Source organism: Pelmatolapia mariae, linkage group LG16_19, assembly GCF_036321145.2.
Source record: "Pelmatolapia mariae isolate MD_Pm_ZW linkage group LG16_19, Pm_UMD_F_2, whole genome shotgun sequence".
In the NCBI taxonomy this organism is placed as follows: Eukaryota; Metazoa; Chordata; class Actinopteri; order Cichliformes; family Cichlidae; genus Pelmatolapia; species Pelmatolapia mariae.
The window spans coordinates 17,672,404-17,693,998 of NC_086241.1; the positions used below are offsets into that span (position 1 = coordinate 17,672,404).

General features: G+C 38.2%; 3 protein-coding genes across 3 annotated transcripts; all 3 read right to left on the minus strand.

Moving 5' to 3' along the window:
• Positions 1-8,217: 8,217 nt before the first annotated feature.
• Positions 8,218-9,421, minus strand: LOC134645056 (claudin-10-like). Its single transcript, XM_063498309.1, has 5 exons — positions 9,172-9,421; positions 8,918-9,079; positions 8,750-8,831; positions 8,528-8,635; positions 8,218-8,410 (listed from the first exon to the last, which is right to left on the minus strand). The coding sequence occupies exons 1-5, from the start codon at positions 9,401-9,403 to the stop codon at positions 8,218-8,220; spliced, it is 777 nt and encodes a 258-aa protein (XP_063354379.1). The 5' UTR covers positions 9,404-9,421.
• A 1,354-nt stretch (positions 9,422-10,775) lies between these two features.
• Positions 10,776-13,501, minus strand: LOC134645054 (claudin-10-like). The gene is made up of 5 exons (XM_063498306.1): positions 13,270-13,501; positions 11,481-11,642; positions 11,306-11,393; positions 11,062-11,169; positions 10,776-10,971 (listed from the first exon to the last, which is right to left on the minus strand). The coding sequence occupies exons 1-5, from the start codon at positions 13,499-13,501 to the stop codon at positions 10,776-10,778; spliced, it is 786 nt and encodes a 261-aa protein (XP_063354376.1).
• A 1,079-nt stretch (positions 13,502-14,580) lies between these two features.
• On the minus strand, positions 14,581-20,043 carry LOC134645055 (claudin-10-like). The gene is made up of 5 exons (XM_063498307.1): positions 19,830-20,043; positions 15,200-15,361; positions 15,043-15,124; positions 14,850-14,954; positions 14,581-14,737 (listed from the first exon to the last, which is right to left on the minus strand). Exons 1-5 carry the CDS (start codon positions 20,041-20,043, stop codon positions 14,581-14,583), a joined length of 720 nt encoding a protein of 239 aa, XP_063354377.1.
• Positions 20,044-21,595: the final 1,552 nt, after the last annotated feature.

The window sequence follows — 21,595 nt, forward strand, 5'->3', positions numbered from 1 at the left end:
TGTTCAGAATACTCCAGACCTTATCTAAATAATAAAAGGCTAGCATGTCAACAGTGAAAATATGCACCTGGAATGTGAATGGTATCCATACGCCTGTTAAGCGAAGAAAGGTCTTGAATTATCTCAGGAGCGAGCAGGTCCGCATTGCTTTATTACAGGAGATGCATTTGAATCCTATGGAACATGCTATTCATCCTTTACATCAAGGAGCAGGGGTACAACTATACTAATTAGGAAATGCATTTCGACCACATGAATTTTACCCCCCTATTTGAGCAGGTCAAATTAGATTTGGAGAGATGGAAGTCCTTACCTCTATCCTTGCTTGGTTGTATTGCTCTTCTGAAAATGAACATTCTACCCAGGCTACTTTACCCAATAGAGATGGTTCCAACCCTCTTTCCACATAAAAAACTATTCAAACTCTAAATGGCTGGTGTAGCTCCGTTGTTTGGGAAGGGAGGAAACTTTTTCTTACAATATCCATGTTATGTCTTCCATCCTCAAAGGGGGGCCTTAATTTCCCAGATATAAGGAAGTATCAGCTGAGCGTACTATGCGTATAGCTGCCGATTGAGTACAACAAACTTCTCCTGTCTGCTCGTGTCTGGTTGGATATTGAGAACTCTATGTCCAACTTCCGTTTGAAAAAAATGCTTTTTGTGGGAAAACCTAAGATCTTAAGGATGTTCTGTAGCAACCCACAAACATTATCTACTGTTAGAGCTTGGCAAATGGTTCAAAAACTAGAAGGAAGGTCTCACTTAACTTCTCTTTTCACTCCCTTATCTGACTATCCTCTCTTTCTGCCCAGGACCGCTGACCCTGGCTTTCGAAACTGGGCTGCGAATAGTATTTCTACCTTTTCTGACCTAATGGACGGGTCTAACCTTATGTCCTTTGACCAGCTAACTGATAAATACAACATTCATAGGCGCGACTTCTTTAGATATTTACAAGTGAGGGACCATATCCAAAGGGCAACAACAATACTTAATAATCAAACTGTCTCTAACTGTGAAAAGCAGATATTTCAGCCAAACCTTAGAAGTTCTATAAAAATTTGTTATGGCCTGTTAACAAATTTTGGGGTCACGGACACAACTTATTTGAAGAGGACTTGGGAAAAGGAATTACATATTGAGATTATTGACGAGGTCTGGGAAGAATTCTGTGAGAATGCTAAATCTCTGAGCATCTGTAATAAAGTAAAGGCAATCCAAATTAAAATTCTACACAGAGCTCACATATCACTTTCTCAACGCCATAAATACAATTCAGGCCTTTCTCTGCTGTGCCCTAAATGTAAAATAGAGGTGGGCAACCTCACGCACTGTCTATGGTCCTGCCGGATAATACAACAATTTTGGTTTGTCATAAAGTGTGAACTGGATAAGATTTTCATCACTGACACTGAATGCAATCCATTGTGTATGCTACTCGGAGTGGCAAAGGACAAAATGAGGGGGGAGTTTGGAAAGCAGCTCTATGTGCTGTTAACAATCTGCGCAAGGAAATGTGTCCTTTTGAACTGGATCACGGACACGGCCCCATCTAAGAATCAATGGCACCAGGTGGTACTGGAATATGCGTCACTAGATTTCCTAACATGCATGTTACATGTTGTTCACGAATGATGGGAGAAGGGAGTGGGAGATCGACAGATGGACTGGTGCAGCAGCTGCAGTGATGCGGACGCTGTACCGGTCTGTTGTGGTGAAGAGAGAGCTGAGTGTAAAAGTGAAGCTCTCAATTTACCGGTCGATCTACGCCCCTACCCTCACCTATGGTCACGAGCTGTGGGTAGTGACCGAAAGAACGAGATCGCGAATACAAGCGGCGGAAATGGGTATCCTCCGAAGGGTGGCCGGCCTCTCCCTTAGAGATAGGGTGAGAAGTTTGGCCATTCGGGAGGGGCTCAGAGTAGAGCCGCTGCTCCTCCACATCGAAAAGAGCCAGCTGAGGTGGTTCGGGCATCTGACAAGGATGACCCCAGGGCGCCTCCTGGGTGAGGTTTTCCGGGCATGTCCCACTGGGAGGAGGCCCCGGGGCAGACCCAGGACACACTGGAGAGATTAAATCTCTCGGCTGGCCTGGGAACGCCTTGGTGTTCCCCCGGATAAGCTGGAGGAGGTGGCTGGGGAGTGGGAGGTCTGGGCTTCTCTGCTTGGGCTGGATGGATGGCATGTTACTTATTAGCAGTGATGGGAATAACGGCGCTACTTTTTTCAGTAACGAGTAATCTAACTAATTACTATTCCTATCGTTACAACGCTGTTACCGTTACACATCTTTTTAGAATTGCATTTTGTTAACTTTTGTCTGTTTTTATTTTATACCTTGTGAAGCACTTTGTGATCTTTTATTTAGAAATGTGCTATATAAATAAAATGTTACTTATTTACTTTACTTACTTACTAACAAGAAAATGCAGTGCGGTTGCGTTACTATTTTTCAGCAAACAGACGGTTGAAGCTGTCTTCAGTTTACCGCTTCTTATATCAGTTGCACGGAAGTAGCTGTCTACGTAAGTAATCTGGGTGCTACAGCTTTAAGCAGCTAAGCGCTCCCGCAGAGGGCAAACATTTTCTGACGATCACTTTTTGGCACAACGCCTGGAGCTAGGAGGGCAAAGCAATCTCATGAGTGCTGCTGTTTGACTGATAAAGAATAAAGTAGTCGTGGTAAGCCAATCACATGACCACTTCAAGATTACAAAGCAACAAGGTGACATACCAGTTTTTAAATGGTGTTGATAGGCCACGTAAAACCAGAGTCATGATAAACAATATATACGCCTGTTTTTCCTCAATAGTTTCGTCACGTTTACTGTCTAAGGACAGAGCTAGCAAGCACTCTCTGCCTATGACCAAAAAAATAAAAAAACAAAACAAAAACAGCCCGTTCGTGTTGGTGGAAAAATGCACCATGCCGACCAATCAAAAAAAATTATATGACAACATGACATTTGGTTGTTTAGGAAGAGGGGGAAGTTTTAGGCGTGACGGCGAGAGAGGGAGAGAGAGAGAGAGAGAGAGAGACAGCAGAAAAAGAGAGAGAGCGAGTTTTGAGATGTGAGAGATTTGTGACGTTTAGCGTGTTTGGAGTGTGTAGTTAATGTGTTGTCTTGTGTAGTTAGTGTGTAGTGTTGCAGATAGTTTTGTGTTGTGTGTCAGAACAATGAGGCGACTGCTGAATGAAAACAGAAGGAGTGATACACCTGCTGCTGTCAGACCTGCAGGTATCAGGCTGTGATGTTCTCCTTTATAGTGGACAGAAATTATCTTTTTGGAGTGGCACAAATAATTTGTGTGGCATCTTATTGAATGCAGAACAGCTGATTGTTCTGTAAATAGTTTGAAATGGTTATTTTAAAAAAAGGGTAAAAGGTAAATGGCTGCAAGTACCTTTGTTGTTTGCAAAACTTGTACAGAGGATTTTAAAATTGACAATTTATATTTGCATTTAAAGTTATGAAATATGATTCAGTAAACATGTTTGTGGTTGTTACAATAAAAAATATAACCTTTTCTACTCTGATTTTATGTTTTTTGTCTGATTTTAGATCAACTGAGTTACTACAGTATGTCAAAGTGAGGTTGTGCTGAAAAGAATGATACCAAACAAGGCAAAGTAAATAGTTTTTAAAGGTGAAATGTAGAGGGAAAATCAAAAGTAGTTAAAAATGGCCACTTATACCATGGACCCCAGAGGGTTAAACATTTTTTTTAAAGTAACCCAATAGTTACTTTTCAAGTAATTAATTACTTTTAGAATCTTGTAACTCAGTTACTAACTCAGTTACTTTTTTGAAGAAGTAACTAGTAACTATAATTAATTACTTTTTCAAAGTAACTTGCCCAACACTGCTTATTAGGGACAAGAAGTTTCATAAAATATGGGACCCATTTATGACGTATGCTGGTTTGGATATTTCTGCTATTTTCTCACGGGCCTTGGTACAATACAAGCATGTCACTGCTATTTTACATATGAGTATTGCTAATTGTATCTCACAATCAAAGTGTCTGGATTTTCTATTTATTTATTTGTATCCTTGAGCCGGGTTGTTTGTTTTGTTTTGTTCTGTCTGTTTTGTTTTGTTATGTTTTTTGTTTTGTTTAATGGTGGTGTTATTGTAAAGTTTAAAACTTAATAAATACATGGAAGAAAATAACATTTCAAACTGATCTCTACTGCTTTGCTAAATAGACAACACAGATGTTACTTAAATTAAAAGAAGCTAGAGGCCCTCCCAAACTAAGCCAGACATGCTTTTGTGATATGAGCTAGTAGCTGTAGTGGTGTTTAGTGGTGTTGGTGATTGCTGAGACGCTACTGGCTCTGCTGCTGCTGCTGTTGCTGGACTTGGTGGTCCTTGAATTTGTATCTATCACTAGTCTCGGAGGGAGCCCAGGACACAAGGTTCTTTCGTGTTGGTATCACAGAATCATGGAGCTGGTTTTCAGGGTATTTCTTTGAGCTGTCAGGTTACAAATCAAGAAATTTACATTTACTATTATTGGCAGTAGATTGATGTGGGCAAATTTCTGAAAAAGAAAAGGTGCAGAACATTAATTTCACCTTGAGCGGCACCTTCTCTTCCTGCAAAGATACTGTAAATAAGGCCCCCAGAAACAAGTAAGGTAGAGCCTCCTCAGCCAATGACGACACCTACTCCTATTTCAAACCTGCCAGTAAATACAAGAATATTTCAAGTGCAATTCTCCCTCATAGAAAAAAACAATGATCTAAATGTTGAGTCATCAAGAACACAGACTTATCATATATATATTTGCTACATACTTCTGTTCCATGTAGTTTGGATCTTCAAATTCAACTCTTATTTTGTTTCCATTGTAGGAGAAAGCAATCACAGAACACATCCCTGAAACAATACTCACACATTTATTTAAATATTAAACAGTGCAGTATATCACAATGTGACTCAGTTCACCCAAATTTCTGTCTTGCCTCCTATAAGGTAGTTCATCCCTCCGGCAAAGGTTACTCTTGCATTGGCAAGCTTGGACCCTCCAATCTTAGTGCACTTCATTCCAACTAAGACCAAAATTGATTCGAAGAAAGACAGGATAATACAGATGATGATAAGAGCCCGGCACATGTGACAAAGTACTAATAAATCTAAGCTCCTAAACAGTGTCCCAGAACTGTCTGCGCTTAACCCCCTCATCAGCTACTGAATTCAGGTAGAAAAACATACCCAAACACAGGCAAACACGAGAGGACACACTTGGTTATATCAAAACATGTTTAACCTTTTTCTGTCTGCCATGTGTTTTGTAAAGATCACCTTGGTCATTGTGTTTGTTGTTGGTGCCCAGGCTTCTGACGGAATGGCAGGAGAAGGCTCATTAGGTACTTAGATGGTAAATGATTATTATGATACAAAACTGTGATTTTAATTGATTGATAATATTCACTCAGTGACTGGGAAAACAAAAATACTTTATTTTATTATGTATATGTTAATTTTTTATTATGATATATATTTCAGGGTCGCAGGGGGGCTGGAGCCTATCTCAGCTGCCTCGCGACCCTGAATTAGATAAGCTGAAGAAAATGTATGTATGTATGTATGTATGGATATATCTTACAGTAACAGTATTTGTTTGTCTGAGATTAATGTGAATAAGAAATCAGACCTCTTTGCATGATATCCAAAGAGTCATCAGTGTAAATACCCTACACAGTACTATGCTGTGAGAATAGGCTCCAAGATGCCAGACCTTCATGCCACCCTCACAGAGTCTGACAGTTTGGTCAGGAACATGGATAAGTAGCTCACTGGAGGTCACATTGTAGAGCTCTGGCAATGTTCCTTCTGTTTCTCCTCAAACGAAAGAGCAAATGTCGGTCCTGCAGCTGGGTTGACACCTGTTTCCCTGTCGAGCTTTCTACATGTAATGACCAATCTCTGGATATATCCTCCACATGCTCGAGACTTTGCTGGCAAACACAACAAATATTGTAGTGCCAATTGTTGATGTGCAGTTATCAAGAAGCTAGACATTTGTGCAAGCTACAGTCTCATGCCACCAGCAGTCATGAGGACAACAGCAAAAGTTGAGAAAAATCAGTCAGGAGGGATAAGTAGAGAGTGGTAGTCATCGTTGCAAAGATTGTAATTTGTAAGTTTTTCTCAAAATTGTAAAGATTTTTTTGAATATCAGTTATGAGTTCATAAAATCACACTGGACATCAGTATCCCCGCGGAACACACAATATCTTCTATTAGGATGTTGTAAGCTACTTTAAATATGTGTTGTTGCTTGGTTGATAATTCTTGAACTAATGTTGCATAACTTTCTGGTCTGTTTGGCAAGAGAGTGACGGGCGAAAGTGAAACAGCCAGACAGCACAGAAGAGAAGATCATATACAGGCACATAAAGAACAGATGTCAGAGGATTCCTCGACACAGACGCAAGATCAGAAATAGAGTGGTCCGTTGTTTAGCACTCTCACCTCATAGCAGAAAAAGCTTCTGGTTTCAATCCTGGGACCTTTCTGTGTGGTGTTTGCATATTTGGCCAGCTCCAGTACCTGATGTGCGTTTTCTCCAGATACTCCAGCTTCCTCCCACAGTCTAAAGACATGAATGTCAGGCTTATTGGTGATTCAAACCTGGCTGTGAATGTGAGGTCGATAAAGTGCTTGGAGTGTAGAGAATAAAGCTTTTCACTCACTATGTGTTTATATGCTACTTTGCATTTAATGATTAATTATTATTGATCTCTGGCTCTCGTCCATGGTGTGTTTTTGTTCTGTCTCCTGCCCCTCACCCCCACTAAATGGCGACAGATGGCTGCCCCTACCTGAGCCGGGTTCTGCTGGAGGTTTCTTTCTGTTAAAAGGGAGTTTTTCCTTTCCACTGTTGCCAAGAACTTGCTCATTGGGGGTTATCTGATTGTTGGGAATATATCTGTATTATTGTAGGATCTTTACCTGAAAATATAAAGCACCTTAAGGCAACAGTTTTTATGATTTGGGTCTACATAAATAAAACTGAATTGAAAGTGCTGTATGAATGTATGGTTAAAGTGTGACCTTTAATTAAAGTCACTTTGAGTTTGTCAGTAACATTAGAAAGTGCCACATAAATGCAAGTATATTACATGACGCTGTTGGTGCTTCTGCTTTGCATGCACAAGCACAAATGCTAATGCTAATGTTAATATAGCAATAAAAAAAATTCAAATCCATTTATTCTTAGCTAACTGAGATTACCTGAACTGAGATTAAAACAGAGATTTAGGGTTTAGGCCAAGGGGTCATAAGATTGTAAAGTCACCTGAGCTGCCATTTCAATAAGTGTGGGAAACACACTGCATGTCACCTTAAGATTCATATATTTAAATTGTTACAGCTGTTGTGTTTTCATGTCTTAGATAAAACAGCACATAAGAACCGAGTTATGTAAAACCTAAAAAGCACACTCCACCTGCTGTTTTTTAAAAAGGATTAATCATCCATTTATTAATATCAGGCTATGCATGCATTATAAATAGGTGTGTAGTTCAGCTGTTTTAAACCATTATTATGAGGGAATTTTTGACCCAGACCATACTGTGAAGGTATAGAATATGAACAGTATGTGAAGTTCAATACATTATGTCCTTGTACCAAAGACAGACAAAAAGTAGCCTCTCGTTAAACAAAATTGGCAACTCATTACTCTCTATTGTTTTATTGTCTTTAAGAATGAAGATAAAGATAATTTCTATATAAACTGCTTCAAAAAATGTACAAACTGTTTCCCCCCTGGGGAGGTACCCCTCAAAACCCCAGTTTAATGTGTTCTCCTCAATATGCAAATAAAACACCACAATTCATACTTTCTAATTCTGTTATGCTTTATTGATTTTAAATGATGCACCTTGATGCAGATGCAGGGAAAACACAATTTTGTTTCATGATAGTGGAAAAATGAATGCAGTAAATATGTCATGTCATGTCATGTCACAGTTGAAAACTTAAACAGCTCTCAGAAGTAGCTTGAAGCTGTGTTGCCATCAATAAAAAAAAAATTCCATTGTTTCAGGATGCCCGTATTATTATTAGTAACACTTTTGGTTTCATAATCACGAGAATGTTGTAAAGACAAATACTTGATTTGACATTTAATGACTCTCAAAGTAAAAACACACATTCTTTGTGAGAGAAAAACATAAAGAAAATAATTCTGTGTAGGTTAGTCACACATATGAGTAAGTGACCGATGTCTTGGTGACACTGTTGATCTCTGAGATGCTACTGGCTCTGCTGCTGCTGATCGTCCTTGGTTTTTTACTCCTACTAATCTCCGTGGGAGCCAAAGACACAACGCTTTTTTGTGTTGGAACAAATGTGTAGGCATCTTGGAACTGGTGCGTAGCGTACCTCTTTGAGCTGTCAAGGTACAATTCCGAAAATGAATTCATGACTCTTATTGTGTATTGCAGACTGAGGTTGGCTAATTATAAAAACAACAACAAACAAACAAATGACACAGAAGCGGTATTTTACCTTGAGTGACACCCTTCTCTTCCTGCAAAGATACTGTAAATAAGTCCTCCAACAATAAGTAAGGTAGAGCCTCCCCAGCCAATGAAGACACCAACTCCTATTTCAAACCTGCCAGTAAATACAAGAATATTTCAAGTGCAATTCTCCCTCATAGAAAAAAACAATGATCTAAATGTGAGTCATCAAGAACACAGACTTATCATATATATATCTGCTACATACTTCTGTTCCATGTAGTTTGGATCTTCAAATTCAACTCTTATTTTGTTTCCATAGTAGGAGTAAGCAATCATAGAACACATCCCTGAAACAATACTCACACAATTACTTAAATATTAAACAGTGCAGTATATAACAATGTGACTCAGTTCAACCAAATTTCTGTCTTGCCTCCTATAAGGTAGTTCATCCCTCCGGCAAAGGTTACTCTTGCATTGGCAAGCTCGGACCCTCCAATCTTAGTGCACTTCATTCCAACTAAGACCAAAATTGATCCGAAGAAACACAGGATAATACAGATGATGATAAGAGCCCGGCACATGTGAATGTCCCCTGTCCACAAGCAGAAAAAAAGTGGTTAAAGGCATTAAGTTCACTGGGTTTTAATCATTAATTTACGATATTCTGAGAGACGGTTTGCTTACAGTTCAGTGCCAGCATGGAGGGAATTCCCTTGCAGTCAGATACTCCAGTTGAATCAGATATGCAGTCCTTCCACAGGTTGGAGTAGTAGTTTGATGATGCCAGGACCACGTTGCTGACTTCAGACCAAGTCCAGATATCCGTTGGCATTGTGGAGCAGACCAGAATCCATCCAAACACACATACTACAAAGCAGCCTATCTCCATGTACATCACCACAGTCCTATAACCCATTATTGCTTCAGATTTCAGCACCAAGACAGACTACTAACAAATCTAAGCTCCTTAACACAAACCACAGTGCATTTTTTCCAGAACTGTCTTCTTTGAACTCCCTTCTCACGTGCTGAATAGAGGAGGGCATGCAGTGGCACCGCCCCCCTGAAGAAGTCACTTAGATACGTGGCAAAACATTTCTCCATTTGAAACGCTACTTGAGAAGGAACAGTATAAATAATAAATAAATAATAAGCCTTCTAGGATTTCATTACCGGAATTATTAGTGATGCACCAATGAATCCATACTATTTATTTACTTAATCTTTTAATGTTAATACACATCTACTAATATATAAGCATATATTATTAACAAAACTTATCAGCAGTATAAAGTTCACTAAAATCATCTCCAGCTGCAAAATTCAAGTAATATACACATTAATTAATTAACAGCTATGATTAATAATGTAATTTATACATTCATTTTTTAATTATATTTTGAAGTCAAATAGCTTGCAGGATGATGCTGTTGTTTATGTAGTCAAAGAATAAAGAGTCAAAATACAAGTTTTCTCATTCAGAGAACATTTATTTAAGCCATTCAAAATAAAGTTTAAAATCTTGTACAGTGCCACTTTTCATCTGTTGACCTCTGTATAAATACACAGGTTTGCACATGACCATGAACATTGTGGCCATTGTCTTCCATGCAAGTTATAAGCCCTCTATCTTTCATCTGTTTTTTTTTTTTTTTTTTAATTCTCCAAGTCCCCTTTATACACACTTAAACACAGACACACAACTACAAGAGAACACCATAACATGTTATGCCTCAGACTGCACCTGTTTGTGTTTTGGAAAGATCATTTTCGTCAGCGTGGCTGTTGTTGATACTCAGTCTCCTGGTGAGAATAGTTTTAGTTTTGTGCACCATTAAGTTCTTACTTTACACATAAAACAAGGAGAAGATTTGTCATTTCTTTGGATGAAATGCATAATAATTGCACTAATATCTTTATAAAGGTGTGATTTTGCCAATAAAATATCTTTATTGAAGGTTTAAACTGAGCATGTAGTGGTGATCAAAGTGATATTGATATATTAATTGATATATACATCAGTTCATCATCATAGGTGTTTCAGTGAGATTCTTAATGACAGAAAATGCTTTTGGTTAAATCACAGCAATTATAACATAAGTGTAAACACAAGACTATGACAACTACTGGTACAAACACAAGACTAAGACTGCACATCTGTTTTATTCATGAGGTGAATATGACTGAGTATGAGGCGATCTAAAGGAAACAAAACATGACAAAAAATTACTTCCCTCCTATCTACAAGTTTAACTATTGCAGTGTCTGTTTGAGTTAAAACAGACCAACTAGACAAATGCATCTCTGTCTGAGGGTTTCGTTGGTGTTGCCTGAGAGAGCTTTAAAAGTTGGGCGCTTGATCGTCCTGAGCCCATATAGTTAGACCCATACAGCTTGGAGGGTTTGTAGTATCCGGAATAAATGGATCTTCCTCTGGATGGAGGCGCCATGTACGTGTGAGCATCACAGGCTTGTACTACTCTGCTGTAAAATTCAAAACATTGATGATGCTAATTATATGATGTAGTGGTAGTAGAGACAAGAAAAGGGATTAAAGTGGAATAATTTAGGTACCTTTCTCTGCGGATTACTTTATACACTGTCACAGCATAAAGAACAGCCCCGACTAGGATGAAAAAGCATCCTGCCAATCCTAGAAAAACTGGAGGTCCTAATTCATATCTGGAAGAAGTGAAAGGACAAGGAGAAAATCATGACATCATTTAAATAATATAGGTTACTGCAAAATTTATAGCAGATATGTCTATAATCTGAAAAATTCTTATGTAACATGGTGTATGGAGTGGAAAAACAGTACCGCAAAACTCCTGATGCGACCCTTCGAGCAAAAGCTGTCCTGGCAATTCTGTTGATGTATAAGCAGTAGGCAGCAATGTCTGACATACCTGCGTGAAGAGGCTTCGGTGAACAGAGGAAAAAAAATGATGGCAAAACATTTACAGAGAGAAGCACGGCGTATGTTCAAAGCTTACCACCAACAAAATGAAGCACTGCTCCTGTAAAGAGCACTTTGTCCTTGGTTTTGTCAGATCCGCCGATATAAGTGCACTCCATCCCAACAAAGCAACACACTACAGCAAAGAATCCAATAGTTAACCCGCACATTAGCAATCCTCTCACTGCCTGGACGTAATCTGTTCAAATCAAAAAGAGTTCAGAAAGGAGAAAATGAGAAAAAATTAAGTAAACAAGGGGTTGATATTAGAATCAAATCAGACGTCAATGCCAGTATAAATAAAACAGCTATAAAAACAGCTAGTACAGAGATTGTGATCTACAATGTTTTCTGCAATGTTTTCTCAGATTTTTAAAGATTTGATCAGCCAGATACTTGGTGATGCTTGGATGACACAATACTACACCCACTCTTTTTATTTCGTTGAATCTGGGAGTCAATAAAAATATGAATAAATCCCTCTTTATAAATTTTGATATGGTTGAAGAATATTGTACAAAAGATTATCTCTTTTAAGTAAGTATTCTTTAGCAGTCTTCATAAAGTCCAGAATAATTGAAGATTTAATTTATAGATGCAATAAGAATATTTTTAAACCCATCAGGGTACATTATATATTTTGTTGAATTCATCCAATCATCCATTTTCTTCTGTTTATCTGATACGTGGTCATGGGGAGACCATCACCTTCAATCAACTGACTTAAGGAATATGGAAACACCTTAATTTGGGTGTACGTAAAAGATTCAAAAGTTTTGGTGCTCAGTATTAAAATATAGTGTTAAGTCTTAAGGTCTGTATTTTAGGCATTTATCCAGATGACTGTAATTTAGCTCATACAGAGAGGAAGATGGTTGACCTTTACTTACTCCAGGCCAAACGGTGTAGTGCAGTATGCTGGAAGAATGTTGGTGGCCCCTCTTTCAACCAATGGTTAAACAATGTAACATCAAGTTTAGTTCTTGAGAAACTGACCTGTGTATTTAGGAAAAGATCTTCAGAATTTTTTGACATTTGGAAGATGTTTCTGGAGCTATTAAAAAATGGGGAAGTTGAGAAGGTGGAGAGAGAGTGAGGTAATGGAAAATATGTAACTAAATTTGGGAATGTATACCGTAACCTGTACTGTTTTTATTTTGTATTTTGTTCTTGGTTGTTGTTTTATGTTTGTTGGTCTTTTGTTTGTTTCAGTTTGGTTGCTTTTTTTTGTGTTCTTATTGCTTTCTTGCTGCCATATGTTCAAGAAATTTAAAGTGTTGGATATTTATGAATACAAAATCCAATAAATATATGTTTACAAAAAAAATTGGGTGTAGGTAAACTTTTATGAACAGCTGCCACTGTCGCCAGAATTGGCGGTTTAACAAAATCAGAGCCAAGTCATAAAGTGAGCTCACTGAGAAAGCTCTTATTTTTTTTTTTTTAGATATATTCAAAGTTAGCATTAGCAAATAAAGGTTAAGTATATTAAAGCAAGTCTGAAGGGTATTTTATAGACGTTTCTATAAATTCCCAAATATCTGACCTTTTTTTCTCAAATGAGTTATAGTATCACTTTTAGGAACTGGTGCAAAGTCAACGCAACTTTTAATATGGATCCAGAACAACAGCATGCTCTACTTGTTAATTAATAGCATTGCAAAACTAGGCTATACTATTCAAAGTGACAGATTAACAGACACAATTATAGTCAGGAGCGAAATTATTTGAAGAATGAGACGTTAAAAAAAATTACTAATGACTGATCACCTGACTGTATGTATATAATCTATATAAAAATTATTGGTGAGGCAAATGCAACATACAAGCAACATTCCAGAGCACTGGGTATTCTCTACAGTTGGTCACAGCCGCAGAATCTGTGTAACAGTCGCTCCACAGGTTGGACCAGTACCAGGCCACTTTGATGATGTACGAGCCTCCTTGCCCTCCGATTTTGGTAATCCTCCAAAAGTCCATTGCCATGGTGCAGAGCACAAACAACCATCCCAACGATGAAATCAAGAAGCCAGATATTTGGATCAGACGTTTTCTCATTGTGGAAATCATGAAGCCTGCTAATGCAGGTTTAATGGCTTGTGCTGACCTTAGAAGAAGAAAATCTATTGACGTCTACTCTGGCTCACTAACTGTTCTACTGCTCTAGATTCAAGTAAAATGTGGCCCGGGTGTCCATTTAACTACGTCATAAATGTCTTATGTTGATGAGGGCTCTGTACCACTTCATGCTGTGTTTACTGTAAACTTTTTGGATCATACCTTCTCCTTTAGATATTTCAAGCGACTGTATTGATTATTACTGTAGCAATATTTAGATGTACTTAAAAGGCTTCATCATGTTTGCACCTTGCTCGTTTCTCTAGCATATTAGCACATAATTTGAATAGGAAAGGGAAGATGACAGTAAGAGAAAACAACAGAATAGCCCATAATAATACTCTGTTGACCTGAGGTAATCGCTTAAAAAAAACAAAAAACCACACAGACACAGAATTTGCTGCAACTTAGTTGTATTTACTTTAACATGTTTTAACTAAATAGAGCTATGTGCTAAGGAACCAAGAATGCTCATAATTCACCAAACATTTCATCATGTTTTTTTACCCTCTACAAGTTTGCACATTACAAAAGTTGTTTATGGTTACGTCATATTCAACGAGATAAAATGGGTGTCTGTCATCATTTTAATTGTGGTCATTACAGATTAATGACAGACACGCAGAAGCTACATACAGCTAAAGACATAACCAACAAAACCAATTTTGTACATAAATAGAATGTGCTCATCGCCATAAAAAAGCTCCAAAAATAGAAAATGATGCAAGCATTTGATTAGAAATCTCCGTTGTGGGCCAAATGTTTTTGATTTGTTGATTCCCCCAAGTCCAGAGAGTAAACTGTATCATAAAAATGGGAAAAAAAAAGAAAAAAGATCCAGCTTCAAAAAACATGTAAGGATTTGACACTGATTTCCTGGTGAGATATGAATCAATATCAGTACATTCAGCTGTTGTTTGACCAACACCACAAAGTCACATAGACTGTGCCATAATTAACAATTAATATATCTTCTAGTACCCACCCCGTGGCTTTAACCAAAAGTGTATTCACATTTGTCACACATAAACATTCTTATCAAAGTGCTGGATCCTGGAGGAGGTGCTGTTGTCTGGAGTTAGCCTCTGATTTACAGACTTCGCCTGCCCTTTTGGGTAGGAGGAGATACGAGAATGTGAGGCAGCGCCTCTGTAGATATAGTTTACCTCTCTTTTGCTGTGAAGAAAAAGACATAGCTTCATTTTTACATGCAAAAAACCAATATAATTCAACAAACAGTGGCCTGTAAAATGTGCTCATGCGTAAGTCTTACTTAGCTCATACTAACCTACTGGTAAAAGAACCTGCAATGGAGAAGCACAACATGGTGCCCCCGAGAATACAGAGGACAGATCCACCCCAGCCAATAAAGAGAGCAGCTCCAAGTTCATACCTAGAGACAAACAGTAATACTTAATGGTAATGTTTATTAATAAGTCAAGCCACATTAAAAGACTCTGTAGGGCAAACATGCTCCTTACTTTTGCGAGATAAACATTGGATCAAAAAATTCTGATGTTATCCGGTGCGCATATATGGAGCAGGATGAGAGTGAGCACAGGCCTGAGTAAAAAGGGAAACGCTAATTATCTTAAACTGCTGAATGTGCTCTTGCTCAAATGGTTCATCTATACTTACCACTAAGAATGAAATGCACACCGGCAAAACAGGCAATCCTCGCTTTATTTTTGTCAGATCCTCCAATTTTTGTGCACTTCATTCCCACGAGGGCAAATATAGAGCCGAAAAAGCCCAGAATGACGGCGGAAATCATGAGTGCCCTGCAAGCAATGATGTATCCTACAGGCATAAAACAAAAATCTTACTACTTAAATGCAACCACAAGAGTCTTTTTGCACTATGCTTCTTTTTTGTGGTCTGGACCACAAGGTCAATGAGCTACTGACCTCGTGGCCAACTTAACACATAAAGTAAGAAAAACAATTTGTCATGAGTAACCTTAAGAGGTTTCTGCTACTTTGTGTAGTGTGTCTGCTTCTTTGGGTGAAAAAAACGCCATTGAAATGTAATTTCGAGGCAAACATTAGCTTGGAAGCTAACCACTGAAACTAGTCAGCCGTGAACAAAACTACCTGAGGTTCCCAGTAAATCTTCTTTATTGTTTTCAAGTTCTGAGAACTAAGGCTAAACATTGACATATTAGACGGTAAATGAGTTGGAGACTGGCTTTAGGGTTTGTATTATTCCGATGTAGCAATAAGCTTCAATGTGAATTTTCAAAAAATGATTTAAAGATAAAAAGAGCAGAGGTTTAACCACATTAAGGAAAATGAGAAAGGATCAATAAAAACACAGAAAATTAGGTTAAAAGAGCATTTGAAAAGTCTTAAGATGCTATCATATACTATGGTATTAATAAGCATACTAACATATATATACACACACTAACAATAAATAAACAGAATTTGAGACCTATGGTTTAAAATAATCCAGCATACTAGTAAAATCCAAGATAAATGATAGGTGTATAATAAGAACAGAAAAGAGCTGACCATCCAGTGCCAGCATCGAGATAAATTCTTTGCAGTTGGATACTCCTGTTGAATCAGTCACACAGGTCTTCCAAAGATTTGACCAGAAGGAAGCTGTGGTAATGACTGATCCATCATCTGAAGACACCTTCCAGTAGTCAGTCGGCAAGGTAGAAGACTCCAGTATCCACCCAGCGGTAGAGAAAAAAAAGGCAACAATCTCCTGAAACATGCTGCTCATAATGCTGAGAAGAATCCTCCACTTTACTGTGGCTGGCAGTTAAATTGATGGGACCTGAAATGGACGAATGCTTCCCTGAGACTTGTTGAAAATGTAGCTAGGCTCTCGGCACAAGTAGGTTCAATGGATAGGCTGTGATTACAGTTAATGTGTTGTGAACTGTTATATTTGGAAGGGAGGAGTTTGGCCTTAAACTTCAACAGGTGGCCAGTGGTCCTTTATAGTGTTTTCCACCCACAGTACACGTCACTGTGACTCGCAGTCCTGCTGTTGGTGACTGAGAGTCCTGAAAAGTTGAACTGGGATGATCTCACAAAAGGGCTTAAAATTAAGCTTAGCACACATCCTCAAGCACAGTTTCTAGGTAGCTGCAGGTATGTGTGTATTTTATGCGGACTGCAGTAGACACGAGAGGCACTATTTAAATAGTTTTATTAATAAGTAAAAATATTGACGATATAGTAAAAAAAAATGTACATGTTTAGAGCAGGATTGTTTGCGCAGAGTCGGGCAGGGCAGGTGAATTAGTTATTATTGATCTCTGGCTCTCTTCCACACCATGTCTTTTGTCCTGTCTTCCTCCCTTCACCCCAACTAGTCACGGCAGATGGCCGCCCCTCCCTGAGCCTGGTTCTGCTGGAGGTTTCTTCTTGTTAAAAGGGAGTTTTTCCTTCCCACTGTCGCCAAAGTGCTTGCTCATAGCGGGTCATAAGATTGTTGGGTTTTTCTCTGTATGTATTATTGTAGGGTCTACCTTACAATATAAAGTACCTTGACCCACATAGCAAAATTGGTATGGCCTGGATCTGGCCCACACAATGTGCTTACACATGGCCCACATACAGCAAAGAATGATGGCCCTTTGGTGGCCCAGATCTGGTCCAAACATGGGCCAGCACAAGGCCAGTTGCAGACACACTGCTGGCCCTGTGCTGGCCCAGAACAGTTTCAGCTCTGGCCCCAGATGTCAGCCTAATGTGTACCTTAATCAAGCCAAGTAATAACAACATGTGCCGGAACACAATAGTGCAAAAGTAACATGACGAAACTCAATGAATGGACTGATTCGTATATAGCACTTTCTCTCAGATTACTCAAAGTGCTCTATACAACATGCTCAGTCACCCAATCACACACTTTCTCTAAACTGAGCGCTTCCTAACTACATCCATACACATTCACACTCTTGACATGCACACTGGAAGATTCAGGGATCGAACCACTAACCTTGCGATTAGTAGGTGACCTGCTCTACCTCCTGAGCTACAACCACCCAGTGGTAAACGCGAGCAAACTCTCACTAGGTTTTGGATAAAGTGTACACTTACAAACCTGTCAAACCTGCATTTGAAACGTTGGTTACCACAGCAGTATAGTATTGCAACATGGCATTTGGGTCTTCGAACTAAAATAGGAAAATAGGAACATAAATAGTACCATCATTGCCAGACCTGGCCCACATCTGGTTGACATACACCCTTCCATGATACCAGCCAGTCAGAAGTGCCAGCTTGATGCCAGATCTGGGGAAGACCTGTTTTCTATGAGCGTGGGCCACATAAACCAAACCATAAGCGGGCCAGATGTGGCATGCCATCACATAAACAGTGCCATCTGCGCCAGGCCTGGCCCATATCTGGATGATATACCACTTACCATGCCAGAAGTCAGCCAGCAGTGCTGACTTGACACCAGATCCAGGCCAGACCTGTCTGCTATGTGGGGAGGTGACTGTTGTTGTGATTTGGAGCTGTATAAATAAAATTGAATTCATTAAACAAATACAAACAAACATTTTAAAAGATACCTTATATTTTTCACCTTGCACTGGCAAGTCACGATCAATACGCAACAGTTACCACAACTTCCTCATGCACTTAAAATAGCCGCATTTAGATAACTTATTAACAGCATGCCATTCTCTCTGATGTCTTACCTCAGACAAATGTCCCTTGAGTCAACAGAAATGTGTTTATAGGAGATAAACAAAAGGACAATCAGGGTGTCTTTGACAAAGGCCAACCAGGGGATTTAACATAATAACAAATGAATTCAGTATATGAATTACAGCTCTACCTGGTGGCTGTACACTAAAGTATCTCCCGCCATCATATGGAGGGACCTTGTCAACTAGTTGTTTAGATTTGCATTGCAAACAAGTAAAAATGACTTTGCCAAAATTTTAATGATAGCCATTCTTAAATTGTTGGTGTACTGTTACATTTTATGTCAAATAATTTTTAAAAAAAAAGCTGATTCTGACAAAAATCAGGAAAACTATTAAAAAAAGAGATCAAAGTCCTTTAAACTCATTATACACCCTCTCCAAAATGTGAGCAAAACCAACAATTAAAGGGAAATGTGAATATCAGGTGAAGATCACGGACACCACAAAGAAATTTCAGATAATATTTGGTGAGATGAAGGGAAAGAGATGACCGTGTAACTATAAAAGAGGAACAGGATTTATAGAATTTACATAAAGGTTTACCTGAGAATCTATTTAATATAGTTAACATATAAATTGTTCAACACAACTCTCAGATACTCATGAGACATTCTTAAAGTAGGTGCCTTGGACATGTGAAATTAAAAATTTAACTCTTTGGAGTTTTTTTTTTTCACACCCATCCTTTCTGGGATTATTTTTGTCGATATTTTGTAGAATGTGGAAAAATAAATATGAAACTGGTAATACTGATAATATGTGGCAATCAAACAAACAAAAAAGGATTAAACATAATTAATTTTGGTATGTTATAGACATAACTTAAATGCATTTTCTTTGAATTTTTTTTGTTTCTTTCCATTGTGAGATCTGAGGGTAAGTAAAGCATTTTAGTTTTTTTAGTTTATTTTAGTATTTTATGCTTATTTTAGACCTATGCTGTCGTTTTCTGTCTTTCTGGCCTGTTAGTGCTTACATGTCTTGGGTTATTTCCCCTGTACCTGGACCCCAGAGACACCCAGTTTGATATTTCCTACAAAGAGGTTACACATTTACACATTTGCCACAATCGGCCTCTGAAATGCAAATTGTCAATTGAATTAACTGTTTGATTGCTTTGTATTAAGGGCCCATTTTAATGGAAATCAATCAACTATACTTGTGGCTAAAAAAATGTTAGCAACAGAAAAAAACAAAAGATAACAAGATTAAAAGAGTTCAGAGACTGTGTTACATAATCTACTGTGACAGATACTGAATGCATGCTTCCATGAAAAAGAAAACAATAAAAAGTGCATATCTTACAAAATTCCATTAAAAAAATAGCTTCAAATACATTTTTGAATTTCACCTTTTAAAGAATTTTGATGACTTTGCTGATAGATTTGCCAATAGACAAAAAGTGACACATTTGTTTCACTTAGTCACCACACATCAAGAATATTTAAAGAAGCAATTCCATAGTATCCACACTGTACCTTACCATAAATTTATAGCTCAAAAAGATTATCAACATAATGCATGTGTTATTTAACCATAAACATAGATGTTCTGGCTGTTTGGGAAATATAAGATTTCTGATCTAACCTTCTAGCTGTAAGATAGTATGATGTGGTCTGCAGTGCAGAGATCCAATGGCATTTCCAGCACAGTTGTTCCACAGACCCTGGAGCACCCACGTTGCTGTGATGACCGAGGAAGCCCGGCTGGTGGCCCTCCATTCATTGGACACCGTGGCACCGATAGTGGCTCCTAACCCAGCCACACCACCGAGGAATGCCAAAATCTGCAAGCCTGACATTGCTGGTGTAAGGTATGTTAGTAGTCTTTTAGTAGCCTCAAGAAAGAAGAAATAAAAATCCTTTCAGGCTAGCAAATTACAGCGTGGACATGTGTTTCACTGAGATGATTAACAGACAAAACATCTTCCCTGCACATCCAGAGCTGAGGGGTGGACGCGGGTGTCTGAGAGTGAAAGAGTAAAGGAAGTGGGCAGTTAAGCATTACATTTTGAAAGGGACTCTGAGAAAAGCTCACTTTGCTTGTCCAGGTTTTCAACTAAAAATACTGTCAAGTAACACATTAACATAAGAAAATAATAATAAAAGAGTAATCAGTAATCCTAAAAAAATGAGACTCAAAGTGACAAAGTCCAGTCCTTGTTCATCTGTTTCTGCACACATATATTTAGCAACTGAATGTCTAATGATTTGCAAGCTCATTTTAACATGTATGTTGTTTGTCATGTCTCCTGGTTTCACTCAAGAGAAATCTGTCAGACTTATCTAAAACAGAAAAAAGAAGAAAAAACTGATATGTGTTCATTCCTATAGTTAATCATGACTAAAAGTTCAGGCATAAAGCTACTCTTGCCAAGTCATGTTGACATAAGAGTCAGATTAAAGCTTCCCTCTGGAAATGAGATGAGCCAATAATAACAACAGTCAGCCCTAAACTGTGCCCAGTGTTGCCCTTTTATCAGCTGTTACAAGTCCCACCTTCACTGCATGAGCAGTGTAAATGACTACTGAAACTGTCTGATACAAGTATGCAGATACCTACTATAATTAAAATGCATATTATCAACAAATGCTCTTAAAAAATATAAAATTAAAAAAAAATCTGTTTTTACTGCATGTTTCAGCTGCTAAAGTTGGAGGTTTTGCTTACTTTATATGCAGTTAGAAATTTTAGTCTAGTTGAGGCCAGTCATTTCCAAATGATTACCAGATAAATGAGAGGGGCTGGAAAAAAACACAAAGGCCTGGCACTTTCCCTGCCTAATTTTTGCTCTTGTACTGAATTGAGATAATTTGATAAATAGTTTAGATAAAAACTCGAATGGACTGGTACCTATTAGAGCACTTTTCTAGTTAATTTGAACACTCAAAGTGCTTTGTAGCTTCATCCGCATAGGCACCTTTTTCTGTGCCTAAGTGCTTTTAACCTAACATTCCCACACTCTGATGGATGCATCAGAAACAACTCATGGTTCACTACCCTGCCAGAGGACATTATTTAGATGCCAAAGAACACTCAAGGAGCATTCAAGCCACCGACCTTCTGATAAGTTAACATCTTAAGCCACAGTGACCATGAGACTTTTGAATTGGACACTGGTCACTTCTTATATTCTGTATTTTGTAGCTTGTCACATGTCAAAAATGTGTAATGTGCATTTTAGAAAACTTATCTTAGAAATGATTGAAAGATATATTACTCCAACCTATTATGTGAAAACAGAACAGAGGTTCACAACAGAATTGTGAGTCTAAAAGGTTGCTGCAGCCGTCGAATAACTATAAGTATGTTGTGTGTACTCGATTACTTAAAAAATGTATTAAAGTTGACGT